Source organism: Bactrocera tryoni, chromosome 5 (assembly GCF_016617805.1).
Source record: "Bactrocera tryoni isolate S06 chromosome 5, CSIRO_BtryS06_freeze2, whole genome shotgun sequence".
Taxonomy (NCBI): Eukaryota; Metazoa; Arthropoda; class Insecta; order Diptera; family Tephritidae; genus Bactrocera; species Bactrocera tryoni.
Window position 1 is genome coordinate 32,006,818 of NC_052503.1, and position 19,449 is coordinate 32,026,266.

Here is a 19,449-nt window from a genome sequence, read left to right on the forward strand (position 1 = left end):
TTTTATACTCTCGCATGATAAAGTGATAATCGAGATACTGTTATTAACAACTTTTTTGCGAGAGTATAAAAATGATGCCCTCTGAATTACATGAAAATGTCAGAGATTTACCGATATTTTCGGTGAAAAATTAGGTTATGTTAGGTTAGGCACTGAGTTCTTCGTGTTCGATATCAGGGACCTTGAAAAGTTATAGTCCGATCACGACAATTTTTCCACAAGAGTTACCTCAGCTCAAATACCATATTTGTGTAAAGTTTTATTCCGCTATCATCATTGGTTCCTAATGTATATATTATACAGAGAAGGCATCAGATGGAATTCAAAATAGCGTTATATTGGAAGAAGGCGTAGTTGTGAACCGATTTCACCCATATTTCTTACATGTCATCAGGATGTTAAGAAAATATTATATACCGAATTTCATTGAAATCGGTCTAGTAGCTCCTGAGATATGATTTTTGGTTCATAAGTGGGCGACGCCACGCCCATTTTCAATTTTTAAAAATAGCCTGGGTGCAGCTTTCTTCTGCCATTTCTTTTGTAAAATTTAGTGTTTCTGACGTGTTTTGTTAGTCGGTTAAGGCACTTTTAGTGATTTTCAACATAACCTTTGTATGGGAGGTGGGCGTGATTATTATCCGATTTCTTCCATTTTTAAACTGTATATGGAAATGCCTGAAGGAAACGACTCTGTAGAGTTTGGTTGACATAGCTATAGTAAATTCCGAGATATGTATAAAAAACTTAGTAGGGGGCGGGGCCACGCCCACTTTTCCAAAAAAATTACGTCCAAATATGCCACTTCCTAATGAGATCCTTTGTGCCAAATTTCACTTTAATATCTTTATATATGGCTTAGTTATGACACTTTATAGGTTTTCGGTTTTCGCCATTTTGTGGGCGTGGCAGTGGGCCGATTTTGCCCATCTTCGAACTTAACCTTCTTATGGAGCCAAGAAATACGTGTACCAAGTTTCATCATGATATCTCAATTTTTACACAAGTTACAGCTTGCACGGACGGACGGACAGACAGACATCCGGATTTCAACTCCACTCGTCACCCTGATCACTTTGGTATACATAACCCTATATCTGACTCTTTTAGTTTTAGGACTTACAAACAACCGTTATGTGAACAAAACTAGAATACTCTCTTTGGCAACTTTGTTGCGAGAGTATAAAAATTTTAGGAAAGTTTCATATTATATTTGGAAAAAGAGAAATAATAAAATTGCCTGCATATAGGCGCATGCCTAATTAAATATATTAACTAATAATTAATTACAATTAAATATTTTCTGTTTTAAAATTTTAAAATATAAGAAAAGAGTTTTAAATTTTTCATTATAAATTTATAAACTATTATAAATATAATATATTAGAATTCGTAGAAAAAATATGGGGCTATACACTATAAACGGTAATTTCTTTTCTGTTTAAATTTTTTAAAATTGATGTGTGTCTGTACATACATATGTATATAAGTATGTTTCTGCAGATTAAATTTACAACCAACCATAATAGCGAACAAATGTTTCGTGTCTCATTTGCACGAGCACTTATGAAGGCGATAAAAGAAAATAGCCACACAGTGATCATAAAAGTCCCAACACGAATTGGCTAAAAATGCAAAAGCAAGCGAAATTAAACCAAAACAAAACTGCAAACACAACGCAAAAATAAAAGAAAAATATATAAATTGAAATGCTGAAAAAATTGAATGAAAAGTTTTAGTGCGACAATTGAAGAGTGGCTGTGATGTGCGACCGAAGAGTTCTGCGCCCCCCGCAATCAATGCGCTTCACATGCAAAATACTTGAAGCGGACGAAGAGATAAATAAATAAATCAAGATGAAATTGCACATATGTACATACATACATACATATGTATGTGCCATGTAGAAGCGCAGTCAAGAACCCATAAAAATATGAATGAAATTCGCAAACATCGGTTCCAACACATCGCCAACGCCACCAGGGCGCATTGCATCGCTGATTGTTTTCACTTAACGCTGGAAATGCTGGTGCCGATCCACCATCAAATGTCAACAAAAACATCGATACGAGTGGTTACTTAAAAACACACACATATACACTTACACAGATGTATAGGTACATATTTACACATGTACGCATATGTGATGATAAATAAACATGATGACGATGTTGGCAGCGAAATTATGATGAATAGTTCACTTGTCACCATCAAACGCTCCAAATAACAAGGAGCAAAACAAAGCAATCGAAATATATCTATAAACATATGTATGGATGTATGAATTTATACATCGAATTGTTTTCACGCTTCTAGCTTCACACACGCACACGCGGACAGATGTCTGTACATATACATATGTATATTTATGATATATGACATTCTAAGTGGAAAGCTTGTATGAAGCTTGTATGTAGGCGCCACAGGGGTGCCTGTTGTGGCTAACGAGCGGATGATTTAAAACCAAAATTTACACTTTTCGGAACCTCACCGGAAATGTAGTATTGGGTAGTTTGTTTTTTATCAATTAGACTGTGATGCTCATAAATTGCTTTCAACAACGTCTTTGTTTATGCGAAATTCTATACAAAAATATGTTTAATAATTTTCCACTTTTAATTAATACACAAAAAATTTTGCAAATTCATTTTAATTATGTGGAAAATAAAGTTATACTTGTATTAATGCTTTTGTTTTTAAGTTAATGGGTTTGTTTTTATGGCTTGCTCGATTTTTGCCACAGAATTCTAAAATAACTCATACATAATTCAAGGTCTTCGGGGATAGTGTTTTTGATTGGTACAAATTATTCAAAAAGGGTGAAGAATGCGTTGACGATGAACCACTTCCAGGACGACCATCAACACTGATGATAAACTCGTCAATGTAATAAAGGAATTGGTGATTGAGAACCGCCGATTAACAGTCAGAGACCTTACTGCCATCGTTGGAATATCGGAAGTATCAGTGAAAACCATTTTGAAATATCATTTGGTCTAAAAGTAAAAGGTCAGGTCCAAAATCACTAAATTTTTTCGGAAAACAGTGTCGCGTTAACGTTTATGAACAATCGTGGCAAAGGTGAGACAAAGCCGGAAATGCCACGTCAAAAATCAAAGTTATGTTGACAGTTTTCTTCGATTATTGAGTTGTGGTGCCCTCACTGTTCATATACGATACTATTGAATGTATGCTGGTCCCACTAATGCTTATAGTGGTCTGAATTTACCATTTTGTTTGCGCACAGCATCAATAGTTTCCGGAACAACAACTGATATTGAGCGATATTCACGAAATTCGTCTGGGAGTGATCTTCGTCCTCGATCTATTTCAGCTTAAAATCGATAAAAACTTTTTTTCATGGAGCTTCATTGCTAAAAGTTTTACTAACTTTATCGATGAACTGTTGTTGAGTTACTCTTCGCCGAAGGTTGTAAAAAATAATCGCGCGAAAATGTTCACCATTTAAAACTGTTGGGCGATATCAATACTTTAAGTTACTGTAAGAAACACAAATAGCTTTCAAATATCAAAACATTCCGAGTATGTATGTAAGTATACCAACAAAAATGTCAAACTTTACGATAAAGTTGTGAGTTACCAAATTGCAATACTGGAGTTCCAAAATGCCGAAATATATAGTAAAAGGGAACCTACGTATAAGCACTGAGCTTACACCAGAAAAAGAACATTTTGGAAGGTCTGCAAATAAAGTGTTTGCTCTTTGTGTCCGATGGGCGTTTTGCACTACTCTAGGTGGGCAATAAAGATTACGCCTGGCGATCTCCGGTAAAGGTAGGAGAGTCTTAGCTTTTTACGGAACAGTTTCGCGGTGAAAAGTCCAATGTTTTAACTCTTTTTGAATATTTGTCTTTTGTTCCACTGGATCCAACAGTTAAATAGTGTTGTGAGGTGGTCTCATAGTTTCGATTGTTGACCAGAATGATCAAAATGAGACGGAGACGCTATCTCGTCGACAGCTATCTCAAGTCTAACATTTTATGCATCATGATCCATTTTTTTGAGAAGCCTACTGTCTCAGCTAACTCGCGCACTTTAAATCAACGGTCAGCCAATATGATATCGTGGACTTTTGTTACGTTGTCGAAGGTATTAACATATGCCGCATTTAATCACTCCTTGACTTTACTGTGCGATTTTCCTTTCAACAAAAATAATCAAAACTCAGCCGATTGTACTCTTTTTATTTTCCTTTCATAAATACTCAAGTCTTCCACTCTCAATAAGTCAGATTGGTCAATTGAGAATAAACTACACGATAGGAAAGTTCTTCTACGAACCCCCATCGGTTAATGAGGTTAAGTACTTATCGGACCACCCTCATAAGCATCGGCTGAATGCCGTTGAATGCCTCTTTGTAGGATATCACGTTCATTGTATATTCAGATATCGGGGGCCGTCAAGAAATGTCTTTATCGAATTTATGGGCGGCGGTACTGTCTAAAGGAAGTGTCTGCAGGCGGGGTTTGTATAGTGCCCTTCGTGTTATTTGGAGCACCAAGGAGAAGAAGAATTTTCTTAGTCCAATTAATCATGGACTGATACATACATACATTTGTATATTCGAATATTCCATCAAATGCTGATAGCTGCAGTTGTGCACATAATTGCCATCGATGAACCATAAATAACAAATTATTCAGCCAAACACCTGTAAAAGATACATATACCTCTGTTCGCTTCACATTTTTTAATAAAAAATTAATTTTTTAGATCGATGAATCAGCTTTCATCAAAACAAAATCTTCAAAATGTAGGAGAAAGAAAAATGTTCGACAAACTCAATATTATATCCCACAGCAAAATGTGTATTTTCCAGAAGCATTAAAATGATCATAAGTTTCGGTAATATAATGTGCACGAGCAAATAAATACCTGCGTTAAGGCGAAGAAAGCGTTGTGCAATAAATGTCGAGCAGCAAGCTAAACAAATCTTCGCATAATTAAATAAAATACGCACGAAAATATTTCAAGAATGTGGAAAATCTATCGATGTCCTTGTAATGTAATTGTCGCGCGCTGCTTTTGCCGACGATCAATGCAACAACACACAGTTGACTCAGCTGTCTTTGAACTCTGTAAGAGGCCGAACGCTAATGGGACGCGCTGGCTGATCGGCGCCGCAGCTGTGGTGTAAGAGGGGCGTTTGTGGCATTTAAACTTTTTGAGGGTCTTCTCGTTTATTGGGGAGCACGTAAGGCACGCTCTCTTGCAAATATTTTATGTACATACATACATACATGTGTATATTTATGTACTATGAGTTTAAAAATTATTTTTATTTACATATACGTCTGTATATAAAGCGCGTGCACTCGTCACTCGCTGCTTGCTTTATTCATTTTGCATCTGTGTACACATTTCGCATTTATATATACATATTTTTTAATTTTTATTTAATTTTTTTTTGCAGTATATTGTTTTATATTTATTTATTCTTATTTTATTTAGTTTTTTTGTATTATAATTTCACCTACATACATATATGTACATACATATATCACTACTTTCCAATCTATCTATTTATGATATACCCTAAACAGAATATTGGGTAGTCGAAAAAGTCTTTTCGTATTTTGTCAATAGATGTCGCTGAAGTCGTATATCTCCAGTGCTACCAATCACATTGTGTCATGTCATATAGTGTTGGAAGGGTGAGAAGAAAAAATATATTGAAGTTTGATTAGAAATACGAAAAGATTTTATCGACTATCCAATATATTAAGCTCGAGAATCGATCTAAAATTTTACATACTTTCTTTTCTCACCAAGAACCTGCTCATTTGTCGGAATCGCCCATATCGAGCCACTATAGCCGATGCAAATCAAGTTCTTGTATAGAAAACTTTTTTATTTTACAAAACAACTTCACGAAATTTGGCATGGATTGTTGTCCAAGGCAATGCCACAACTTTTGAAAAAAAAAATTCTGATAGAATACTTTAGTGTATTGCTGCCATACAAACTGTTCGATCAAAATCAAGTTCTTGTAAGGAAAACTTTTCTATTTAATAAGACAACTTCACGAAATTTGGAATGGATTATCGTCTAAAATAACGGTACAGTTACCGAAGAAATTGTTCAGATCTGACCACTACAACATGTTGCTGCCATACAAACTGATTGATCAAAGTCAAAGAAAAGATCTTTCTACAATTTTCTGGTGTCATAAATTCATCCGTGAGGGGTATTATTGCTTCAGTGCGTTTTATTGTTTTTCTAAGTATAATAATTTTTTTGTGTTTTAATTTTATCTATCTATCTCCATCTACCTAGCTAGCTATTTTCATATTTCTTTGTATTTATTATTATTTTTTTTTTATATTATTTTCTGTTATTTTTTATCACACCGAACACAATACAATACCTGCAATGTCAAGTTGAATATTAAATAAATGTTTCATTGCTATATTAAAGTAATAAATTATTTTCGTAAATTCATATAATATTTATGATTTTTGACGCAATTTCACGCGGCTATTTTTTTGGCTGCTATTGCTATTTGGAATTAAATAAAAATTTCAAATTAAAAAAAAGAATAAAAAATCAAACATGTATTTGTTGGTCTTACGCCCACCTTCAATACACAACGCTACACTCAGCATTCCTTCGCCACTTTTCTTCTTCGACACTTTTACTTTTCATACATACGCATGTATGTACATATGTATGTATGTTTGTAAGTGCGGTGTGGTTTTTGTTGCTTTTGTTTTTGCGCTAATATGGCTTTTGCAGTGTGATAATATCCACTGCTTAGGCAAAAGCACCTACGAAATGTACATATGTATGTAAATAACGGCTGGCGCTCAGCGCGGCCGGGACAATTCATTTCGGATTCTGTTGAAAAATCAAGCGAATTTCGGGCGAAAGACAAAATGAGCAATGCGCATATTTTGGCAACGTGTCACGAAAGTGTTTCCGCCGCGCAACTCGTCATCGTCATCAGCGCGTTGCCACTCGTACAGCGAACGGCAACAATGAGTGGAGCATAGAGAAAACATTCATCATCCGCCATGGTGTCCCTCGCTGTCAATTTGCCGCCACTTCACTGTGCGCTGCGTTGTAAGCGTGCGTCTACGAAGTAATACATCTCTCCCTGTGTGTGTGTGTGTGTATGTGTGTGTGTGTGTATTTTTGAGGCGTCGTTGTACTTTTGTTGCGCTTTGGCCTACTGGCAACTGATCGTCGGCGACACTTCACTGACTCTCAAAGGCCTTGCGCAGCCATTAAGACCTCAAATATGTAAATACCACACATACATATGTATGTATGTACATGTATAGTGAAAGGAATGCGTGCATTTCGGCAGACATGTAAGCACAAATCCGGCGTTGTTGTCCGTTCAATGTAAAATTCTATTTTGGTTAAAACAGAAAATACTAGAACTAAAATTTTTTAGCGGTCAAGTTGTTGTATTTGCACTTATAAAAAATAAAACGAAAATATTGTGGTTTAAAAAGCCTGCAATTTGCACAAATTTCCTGCCAAACTAAATATGTAGTCAATCAATAAGTTCTGGGTACTTGGTAAGCTTCGATAGGTATAGAAGCGTCTAGTTATCTACATATGTTGCTTTTCATAGACATTTTTTGAACCCTTCATTGGTTTTGAAGCTTTTGAAGCTTTCTTACACATTTGGTGTTATTGAGAAAATAAAACTAAGTCCGAGAAATAAATCCTAAATCCGAAAATAATTATGTCCCTAAAGTGAGCAAATTATTTTTTAGATTTCCTCTCAAATATTACATACATATACATATGCATAAATTCGTGCTTTTAAGGTTATGATAATCTGCTTAAAAGGCTAATTTATAACCCAGTAAAATTTTTCCAATCTTATAATATAAAAATTGCAATAAATTACAGTACTAATAACACAGAAATGAGGAACTAACTTAAAAACGGCCGTAAGGTCATCGACATTAAAAGAATAAAAATACTGTGATCTTAGCATACCATTTGATCAAATTTGACCCGGATTATAACACTAATTTTTATTATCGCCTTCAAAATACGCTCCTGAGTCAATACAAGTATGCCAACGCTTAGTCCATTTTCCGTAGACTTGTTGTAAGGCTCCGCTGGAAGAGCTTTAACGAATTTTGTTTGTTTTGTCCATTTTTAGAGCGCCATTCACTAGATTGCTTGACAATTGTCATGTCATTCATATACCTACGACTCCTCGCATGTGTTTGTTGAATATAGCATCTTCAACTATTTTGGGACCTCATCGTCTTTTTAAAGTATTCAGGTCTTTTGGTATGAGTCTAGCACTGACACGCTTCATACCCTGAATATATTAAGTCGATCTATAAGAGATTTGGATATGTTGTGCTATTCTTTTGATGGCAACATGATGATTTTAAAGCAATGTTTCTTTGAACTTTAAGATATTCTCTTTACTATAAGAGGATGGAAGACTCGAATGAGACAAGTTTACGTTGACTTCACGAGCTTTGCTGAACGCTTTGTGCCACTCAGATACTTGTTTTTGCGATTATGTGTACTTTCCAAAATTCTTCTGCAACGCTTTAAACGAACCCGTGAAGGCTTCGTTTAAGAATACCTAACCTCGTTAACAATGGCATCGAGCCATTTTATGATAAGTCTATTATGGGTGTCAGGATATAGCAGAATCGATGGTAACTGTAAAATTGATGAGCTTGCAAGGAAATGTACCCTATTATCAATAGAATAAAAATGGGTAGGTGCTCCCTACCCAACTTCCACAACTATTATACGCCATTACGAGTATTAGGGGACTTGGCCAGTTTTGGTTCCATTTGGACAATTTTTAGTCATAATGTGGCATACTTCAAAGGCATTATTCGTGCAAAATTTTATCCGTTATGTTAATTTCTTCTTGATTTGTAGACAGAAAAGTGAAATAATCTGATTGATCTTAAAACTGTGTTACTCGGGAAGTAGGTGTGGCCGATTGTGCCTATTTTCACACTGTAACTTAAAAATGTCAGATGAAGGTGACGTACCAAATTTGTTTGAAATCGGTCAAGCGGGTCTCGAGATATGTAATTTCGCCTAAAATTGGATGGAACCAGGACCACCGTTCAATTTCGATTCCGGCTTCATTAAACCGCTCTCATACCATCTTCCGGGTAAAATTTAATGTCTCTGGCGTATTTAGTTATTGATTTATCGCGTTTTTAGTTGTTTTTAACTGTACCGTTATATGGGGAGTGAGCGAGATTATCATCCGATTACATCCATTTTCACGTTTGAAGTTTTAATATTTATGGCGAGCGAAATTGTTTGTTGTAGCTTTAGTCGTTTAGGAGATCTGTACATTAAATTTGTTAGAGGGGACCACTTTTTCAACATAAGTATTTTGCCAACCAGGGCACCTTGCTACTGCCATCCGCTTTCCCGAATTACAGTTCTATATCTTAATTTAGTGCTTAGTTATGGCAGTGCGAACTCGAAATGTGTTTGTACTAAGGAACCCATATACCAAGTTTCATCAATTTTTACTCAAGTTATACATAGCTCGCACGGACGGATGGGCAGACAGGCTACTCACCCATAACCTCTACCTCGGTTCCCGATTACCTTGTTATTTTGCCGTACTTTTTCATATGGGGCTAGTATTTTTCGGATTATTTTAAGGTCTAACTGCCGGGTTAAGTAAATACTTATACTTATGTACATATGTATATACTATTCATACATACATACACACATATGCGCATCCGACAGCAAAATCATTGAACCGCACTGAAGCTTGTTATTCTAAATCATGCTATCCAAGTGCTACATTGACCTAAACAGATGGTGTTAACTCTAACATTTGGCAAAAGCTATCAACTCGCTGCATTTATGTATATTTTCTACATACATATATACATACATACATACATATGTTTGCCCATATAAACGTACTTGAGGAGGGCAATGGCAGCAAAGCTTAAAAAAATAGTATACAAATTCTTAGCGTAGCAGCTGATTGTTATTATTATTTTTATTGTTGTTGTAATCCATCTAGTTCAAACCAGCCATATAGAGCGGGCCATGTTGTTGAAGACAGCGCAAACAACAAAAATAAATAAACAAATTCGATGAAATAATTTTTATTGAGCCAAATAGAGGCGAGAGTCTATGTGTGTGAGTGTGCTAGCGCCCATTTGATTGGTGTCAGTGGCAGAGTGCTGTCGTTGCAACGCTGATGAGCGTTCAAATAAAAATGTATATATGGATGTGTGTGTGTTGTTTGTTTGCAAGTCAAAAAGCAACAGTTGTCATCCCCTACAATGCGAATGTATGTGTGTTTGTGTGTGTAGGCGATAAGTGCTGCGTAAATTTACTTTTATTTCAAGTGTTGGGGAAAGTTTCTATTTTTGGCATTTGATTTGCGGTGACCATGATGTCGATGATGAGGTGTATTATTATGTTTATTTTACTTTGTTATTATTTTGGTTGCGGCTGCCGCTGGCTGGCAGCCTGTTATTTACCAAATATGCACATGCAGAAGGGTTCCCTCAAATTTGGCAGCGCCACTGATGTGCATGTGCGCGCGTCGGAGTGAATGAACTCTTATTTTTCCTTCTAAGCACTTATTAAGAAATGCGCTTTATCATAAGGTAATTTTGATGTCTTCTTAAAAATAAATGAGTGCACAAAGATATAGCTTTCTAACATTTCGAACTTCTTTTCTTATTGTATGCCAGCTTATCAAATTTGAATCGTAATACAATATAACAAAAAACCTGTGAAGCTCTTTTTGACTCGATACAAGTCATCTAAGTCAATAGGGACCGCAAACGATGCCATATTTTTCCCCGCTCTTTTGACATTTCTCTTCAGTAAGGTTTGCCATTTTACTATGGAAAGATATATGTATGTATATACGATCCAACAACGAGTCGAAATTATTAAAATTTACTACCGAAATTCGGAGTCAGTGGCTTCAACTTTAAGAGCGCTACGTCCAATTTGTGGTCATCATAATCGTCCTATCAGAACAACAATTGAGCATCTAGTGAACAAATTTGAATCTATAGGCACAAGTACAAAATGTTCCCGTGCCAGTGAGACAAAAAGTGTCGAAAATATTGCTGCCGCTAGTTCATCAATTGAGGAAGACCCAAATCAGTCTCTCACACGTCGTTCTCAAGCGTTGGGCATCTCTGTGACGTCGATGTGTCGAATTTTTCGAAACGATCTTGGCTTACATTCTTATAAGATCAAATTGATGCATGAACTAAATCCGCTTGACCACTAGAATCGTCGTATGTTCAGGAATTGGGCTGAGCAACAACCTGAAAATGATCCGGATTTTCATCGGAAACTCATCTTCAGCGATGAGGCTCATTTCTGGCTAAATGGCTTCGTCAATAAGAGTATAACGCGTTATTGGTCAGGCAGCAAACCACACGTACTCCATGAATAACCATTACATTTCGAAAAAATTACGGTTTGGAGCGGTTTTCGGGCCGGCGTCGTCATTGGTACGTACTTCTTCCGTCATGATCAAGACCGCCACGTTACTGTGAATGGGAATCGCTACCACTCAATGATAACCGAATATTGTTGGTCCGAAATGGATGATATGGACTTGGACAATATGTGGTTTCAACAGGATGGCGCCACAAGCCACACAGCGAATGTCACAATCGATAAAAAAAACTGGCACATGGTACATCAACAGTCATGGTACTTCACTTCATTCGGTACCACTAGTCAATTTGTAGAAAATCACTGTCAGTACTTACAGACACATTTAAGCCCACTAGTTTGGATTTTGCAGCAGGATAACGACCCAAAGCACTGATCCAGGGCATATTTAATGTCTTCAATTGACTCAAAACGATTTCCCCAGATCGCTCGTTTGAGTTTGCTGAATAGCCAAAAGTCACTCAGAGCTAAATCAAGTGAATACGGTGGTTTCGGCATAATATTAAAAATTTGGCGAAAAACTCACGAAGAATCAATGCAGTATGCGACGCTGCATTATTGTGGTCTAAAAACCACAACTCTTGGCCCATAATTCCGAATTTTTTTTACAAATAGTATTCTTTGTTAACAGTTTGGCTGGTCGGAAGTAATTCGGAGAGCACCACACCACGATAATCGACTGTCGACCATAACCCTGAATTTTGACTTGATTTTACGTAGTTTTTCGGCTTCGGCTCACCTTTGTCACGATATTCGGCCTATCAACCGTCTGTTTCCGGGTCATAGTAATAATAGGTTTCATGACATCCTGGTAATCGGAAATCATTGTTTTACAGACATTAACGCAAATCTTTCTGTCTAAAAAATTGAGTGATTTTGGAACCAATCCTGCTTTTACTTTTCTTTGACTAATGATCTTTCAAAATAGTTTTCACTGATCCTTCCGATATTCCAACGATGCCAGTAGGATGTCTGACTGTTAAATGTCGATTCTCAAGCACCAATTACTTTATGTGCCATCTGACAGTCATACCAACCTAGGCAAAAATATTTCTACGAATTGGTTGTCGCGAGGAATTTAAGTTAAAAAGGCTTACTATTTTTTACTCACAGTAGTACTTATATACATATGTACAATATGCATACTAATTTCAGCCTATTGAACTCCACTTTATTTCATGTAATTTCCATTTTATTTCCGAGGGGATTTCACAAATTTTGCAATTTTCTGACCGCACAAAAATTACGTATACCACCTGGCGTTCCTGCGAAAAGTCAGTCACTTTGAAGTGGCTCATGAATATTTCCTCGTAATGCCCAGTTTCATATGGTTAACAATAGAAATAATATTTACGAATTCATTTGACATTTTGCATTTGGCTTCTCTTGAACCGAGTGGAGCTGAATGCTCAGTTCATCCGCAATAAATCGATTGTTAGTTATTGGCCATGAACTGATGAATGAAAACGATCGTCTTACGCATGCCAAATTCGGCGAAATATGATTATGAAATGCGAAATCATAACATTGTGCTTTGCCCACGCTTATTTGTGTATTTATTGATATATTTAAATTGAAAACTGGTTTTAACTGTTTGTTTTGGTTTTTCGTTGTATTTACAGCATTTTGGGTCCACCTGCCTTGAAGCATGCTGCAGAATCTAAGGATGGACTCATACGCAACGCGCGACCCGTTTACAATTACTCAATGCGCGGCGTGGTGACGTGTTTTACAGGCATACGCAAGAAGGATGAGTTGGTGAGTCGAATGACTTGTTTTTGCTGCTCATTTGCTGTACACAAATGTTTTGGCTATATTCTCATTTATGTATATGTCTTTGTATGCTCTTTTACGCTAACCCATAGACGCGTCTCGTCAATCTCATACATTCGATGGGCGGTTGCATACGCAAAGACATGAATTCCAAGATCACACATCTAATTTGCAGTCACAGCGGCGGCGATAAGTATCAGTAAGTTGTTGGTGTTTTTTTCTAATTTTATTTAAAAGAAAATCGTCTTCTAATGGCGTTTTCATTGCGCTTATCTTTATTATTGTTTGAAATTAATGCAATGTTTTAGTTGTTGGCATTTAATATTTTTATTTTTTTTTGTATGGAATCTTCTAGATATGCAAAAACATTTCGTTTGACCGTGGTGCGACCGGCCTGGGTTTATGCCGCTTGGGAGCGACGCGACGAACTGCAGTTTCGTGCGACGACCGATGATTTTTCGCGCGAGCATAAACTGAAAGCATTTGAAGGTCAGAAGATTTGCTTCTTCGGCTTCCCCGCCGACGAGCATCAACACATGGTCGATGTGCTGCTCAGCAATGGGGGCGTGCCGGCGGAGTTGGATGATCCCGAGTGTTCGCATGTCGTGAGTTTTATGAATTTTGTATTATTTCGCACAAACAACATTTGTAGTTTTACTGTTGACATGTGTGTGTGTGTGTGTGTGTGTGTATGTGTATGTTGCATTAATAATAATACTTAAATGTAGAGCGTTGTCACTAATTGTTTAATACTTTTAATATTTGCAACTTAAACCAATTGTTTGTGCAACCAAAAACAAAAACAAAAAAAAAATGAAAAAATTGTGGCGCACAAATTAATGTGTTTTTCTGATGTCAAGCGTCATAAGCGTTTTATTATAATTAGTCATACAAGTTTAACATCATTAACAGAATTACTTGTGGCCGCGCGGAATTTTCCAAAAAATACTAGTAAAACAACAAAACACAAGTTATCATTTTTAGTTCTCATTTACAGTGACACACGGGAAGATTTTTAAATTAGCACAAGACCTCTTAACAACCGTAGTTAGAACATTACTAAATTTTTGCTACGCAGATTCATAAATTTACAAATTTACAGGTCATGCCTAATACTGGTGGTTATTTTCTCGAAACCATGACTAACACTTGCAATTCACCCAAGCCCCAGCCCATATTAACTAACCCACAATCCCATCCCCAACCATCAACACCAAAGCGTCTCTACAAAACTGAAACCGTTGAGACGACGTCGACAAAAAAATCAACGGAAGCCAATAGTGAAGCAGCCGCATTGGTTGTGACAATGCCGCCAAGCGTAGCCATTGATAAGACTGAAGGAAAGAGTGTAAATGAAAAGGAGCCTGAAAAGAGAATAGCAACTGCGAACGCCGATCGCCAAATGGATGTGGATGATGCGTGTTCGACGGAGCAGCTCGTTGACACACCTGAAGCAGAGGACTTTGTTGACCCTGATAATAATGTTGATGATGGTAATGATGATGATGATGACGGTGATTACTTTGATGAACGCCTGGTCGTGGACTATGATCGAAATAAGGCGCTGCAACATGGCTCGCCGCTGCCCGAAGGCGTCGATATAGACGATCCCGAAGATGCGATGCCAGTCGGGCAGCAGAATGCAAGCACACCGCAGAAGCCGCCAGCACCAACAGCTCTTGCAACGCCGTCCAAGTATGACATTAATGCTAATTCGAGTGGAGCGGAGTTGGAAACAGAAAATGTTAAATCCTTAACGAGTGATGACCTCAATGAAAATGCAAGCACACCAATAAAAACAACAAACGTTACAGCTGTTGACAATGCAGACCCTAATAAAAGCACCACTGACGGTATTATACTCACGAAAGAGACGTTTCATAATCCAAATAATATTTCGCCCATATTAAATGCAATGCCAGAGGCAACGGTGACCGCTGCAAAACCCACAAGTACTTTACAAATACCAAATTTGATAGTCACTGCCAACTCATCGCCCGAAAACGAGCCGTCACCGATGGAGGTTGAGGCGGAGGCGTACGATATGAACGCCGACGTTGAAGAAGAAGATTTCGGCGGCTTGAATGAGTTGAAGCGCAAACGCGAAAGTTTCGATAGCATTTCACTAATGTCGGTGGAATCTTTTGCGCTGCCGAATAGTACGAAAAAACCGAAACTCTTACGTACCGGCTCCATAACACGTTCCATACGCCGTTCGATGAGCTTTGTCGCCGTGCGCACACCCATCTCGAAAATGTTGCGTCCACGTCGCAGTTCGGTGGCGCTCGATGGTGCACCCAACGATGAAGATGGCTGCAATGCGGATGATTCCTTCTGCTCAATCGCTTCTATAGAGAGCACTTTCAACGAATCGATACGTAAGCCGGTTAAGGAGAAATTTCGGAGTCTACGCAATCGCATAACGCGCAGCAGCAGCAAAAAAGACAAACATAATTTGCATGCGCAGCCGATTACGCCGGAGAAGGATGAGAAATATGAGCGTGAAATGCCGAATAGTGGCTTCAAGACACCCAAAGCACCGGCGAAATTCCTCAGCGCCGCCGCAAAGGCAATTGGCACACCAAAGTCGTTCGCCAAACATGCGCTACTCTCCGCACCATTGCCCTCAACATCAACATTGGCATCAAATAAGCTGGCAAGTGCTGGCTTGGAATGTTCTAAGTCGCCCATTGCAGCTGCAGTTGTGCCGCCGTCAGTTGATACCCCCACAGCTGCCACTTACATAACACCTGCTACCTTGTCATTGCCGCATTCGCCTCCGCCTATGCTAAATTCAAAGTTAATAGCTAATCAGGAAATCATCCAGCAAAATACGCAACTTCATACGCCGGCTCAAGCTCAAACGCTGGAAAACGTTCAGTGTAAACGCGAACTTATGCAAAGCGCTGCCGTCGGACGTTCTTTAATGGTACTTAAAAACACATTTCATTTCATCGCTTATTTTGCGTAACGCCATTTTTCAAAAAAAAAAAAAAGTTTGGGAAAAGTACACACACACATTCAGTGCGCAGCGGCGGAGAATTCGAAAATTTTGCAAGTGTTTTGAAATTTCCAGCCTGAATTTCGTTTTAACGGCATTTTTGTCTACCTTCTCGTGCGCGTCGTTGTTTTAATTACATTTAATGCATTTAATGTCGCTGAGTTGGTTCGATTTAAAAATCTTCAAATCGAGTCCTGTAATTTGCATCGCATTTTTAACATTTTTTTTTTTATTATGACTTTCTACTCTATTGTTGTCGACTAATTTTCGAACTGCACTAGTGTTTAAGCGTGTTAACTCATGTTTAGTTTGTAATTATAATTTTTATTATGTGGTTTTGGTTCAATTAAAAAATCGTATGGTTGTGGAGACAGCACAATAAAATATTTTCAAAACTAAAAACAGCTAATTTCTACTTTCCATGTGTAGCATTTTTCAGTAAATATTTAAAGCGAAATGGAAAATGTTAAAAATGCCAAGCAAATTATGTTGTTACACACTACTTGAAGCGTATTTTTCCTGAAAATGCGTTCGGTTCTTGTAAAATTAAATGCACTTAATGTTGCTAACCTCAAATTCGTATTTTTACTGAAATTTGTGTTGTACTTTTCTTTATACTTATGCTTACTGTACTGCTTTTGCCTTGTTTCACACTTTATGAGTATGAAAAAACTATTGTTTTTAAACTTAAAAAAAAAGTTTTAAATTTAAAAAGTTTAAAATAAAAATTTTTTAATTTTTATTAATTTTTTTAATTTTTTAAATTAAAATTTTTTTAATTTCTTTTTTTTTTTTTTTAATTTTTTTAATTTTTTTTTTTAATTTTTTTTTTTTTAATTTTTTTTTTTTTACTTATTACTTTTTTTTTAAACCTGTCTACAAAGCAATTCGCTTTACTGCAAATTGTTGTTTTAAGTAAATACTTGACGGTTTTCTCACTATCTCGCTAACCCACAATTCGAACGTTTTGAAAATAATTTATTGTGCTGCCAAATATTTGTGCTTTTTATATTATTTTTAGTAACTCGTAGCGCGTTTGATTCATTTTAATCATCATATCGTAAAAAGTATTCACTCATCCCCATTATATTTATATACATATGTATGTATGTACATATGTATGTACATGTATGTATGTATGTTATATTTGTGCTTACTTGCACATCATAAATGTCTAATTAATTGCTGGATTTGTTATTTGTTTTGATATCGTTGAAATTGTTTGGTATTTTCGAAGTCCATTGAATGCTCAATTGCGCTAACTGGAAAATTTCAGTTTGTCAATTCACAGTTCATGTCGATTTTCGACAATTTGCATTGTATAAGCTAGAGTACAGGGTGCTGCGAGACTGTGCTGTAGCTAAATCTTAAATGTATTTGAGTGTAGCAAAATAGTTTTAGGATTTTTCGAAAGTTGAAAATGTTAAAGAAAACAGTTTGAGTATATTATATTTTGAGTTGTAACAATATTGCGCTAATCAAATATCTATAGTTGCATACATACACCCTGTTTCAATATGCAAACTAAAATACAAATTTCCACAAATTCCTTACGAGGCAAAAGCAGTCGCAGCGCGCATCTTTAGTATTTCCACATTTTTGTAAATCGGAAAATTTTCCACGTCTGACAAATGACTGCGCCGTGCAAAACAAAATAATTTATTGCTTACAAAATCATGCTGGAATACTTGTAAGCGCGCGCCAGTGTGCAGTTAGCAGACATGTACATCGTACACTCCTCTAAATTGTTCTAAAATATTTCAAAATTCATCAATATGTTTGCTCTCTGTCTTTAGGTTGTTGATGAGCACACCACACAAGCCAAGCCAGAGCTGAAAAATCACCGCACACATATTCTCAAGTCCGATTGGTTCTGGTATACCATACAGAATGGCTACGCGGACGAGATGGATTACCTCTTCGGCGATGTAAGTTTGTGCATCTATTGCGCTACAAACAATTGTTTTGTAAAATTCCAACACTTTCGTTACAGTATTTGGACAGTATTGCGAATACGCCCAATACCGATCGTCGTGATTCACTGCCCATCAGTTTTAATAAGCGGAAACGGAAACGTTTTTCACAACGCATACAATTCGAAGGCACACCAATCGGGTCGGGCAAGCGTCGTTCGTCCGTCTCGGATGCCGGTCTTTTGTCGGTGTCGGGTAGCTTCTTCGATTGCACCACCAGCCCGGACAAGTTGGAGCCTGGCAAGTTACACAACGAAGTGCATATTGAAACGCCAACAGTTTGTGAATCGACGCCGGCGAAGAAATCGATGCGTTTCAATCATTTTATGGACTTCTTCAGCACCGAGTCCAACTATGTGGGCATATTAGACACAATAGTGAAGGTATATTGTACATTATTTAAATATAATAAAAAATGTCAATACAATAATATGTGTTTACTGCAGCTCTTCAAGAATCCACTCGAGGAAATTGCGGAAACCAACGACGCTCTACTCAATAAATCCGAGATCAAATCGATCTTCAACAATTTTCTGCCTATACACGAAGTGCATCAGTGCATGCTGGAGAGTTTGCGCGCGATACAGGGTAAATGGTCGGAGGATTGTTTAATTGGTGATATCATATTGCAGCATCGTGATGAGCTAACGAAGGCGTATCCACCGTATGTGAACTTTTTCGAACAAATGAAGGAAACACTGCAACAATGTGATAGTCAAAATCCACGTTTCCATGCGTTTCTAAAAATCAATCAAACAAAACCGGAATGCGGTCGGCAGAGCTTGCAGGATCTAATGATACGCCCCGTGCAAAGACTGCCGAGCATTAGTTTGTTGTTGAACGGTGAGTAAAAATACAAATGAGAGGTTATCGTTTTTCGAAACTCTAGTATAGAATTTCATGTCTCTCTTTGTACCTATATTATACCCTGAACATTGTATATTCAGGTTAGCACGAAGCCAGTAGGCATGTTTTTGTTGTTGTTTAGCGACAGAATTCAGCCGAGTTGACAGTCCTTGACTGGATAAAAATCCGGGTCCGTTCCGGTTACGTAAATCCGACTGTCGTGGGAACAGAAGCCAGTAGACATGTTGTTGTTGTTGTTGTTGTTCTAGTGACAAAATTCTGCCGAGTTGACAGTCCTTTTCCTGATAAAAATCCGTGTCCGTTCCGGTTACGAAGGCCTGACTGTCGTGGGAACGGAGCCAGTAGACATCGTCTGGTACACTATAAAATATAGATACATACATACAGATGTATAATTGATCAGCG

General features: G+C 37.3%; 1 protein-coding gene across 2 annotated transcripts in view; it reads left to right on the forward strand.

Moving 5' to 3' along the window:
* Window positions 1-19,449, forward strand: part of LOC120777503 (protein ECT2) — a 41,346-nt gene that overhangs the window by 18,003 nt on the left and 3,894 nt on the right. The window contains exons 3-9 of one of the 2 annotated variants that reach the window (XM_040108854.1): window positions 13,053-13,188; window positions 13,296-13,402; window positions 13,559-13,808; window positions 14,306-16,132; window positions 18,001-18,132; window positions 18,198-18,560; window positions 18,624-19,020. In XM_040108854.1, the coding sequence (XP_039964788.1) occupies window positions 13,053-13,188; window positions 13,296-13,402; window positions 13,559-13,808; window positions 14,306-16,132; window positions 18,001-18,132; window positions 18,198-18,560; window positions 18,624-19,020 (3,212 nt within the window). The remainder of the gene's footprint in view (window positions 1-13,052; window positions 13,189-13,295; window positions 13,403-13,558; window positions 13,809-14,305; window positions 16,133-18,000; window positions 18,133-18,197; window positions 18,561-18,623; window positions 19,021-19,449) is intronic. The other variant, XM_040108856.1, reaches the window with a different exon arrangement.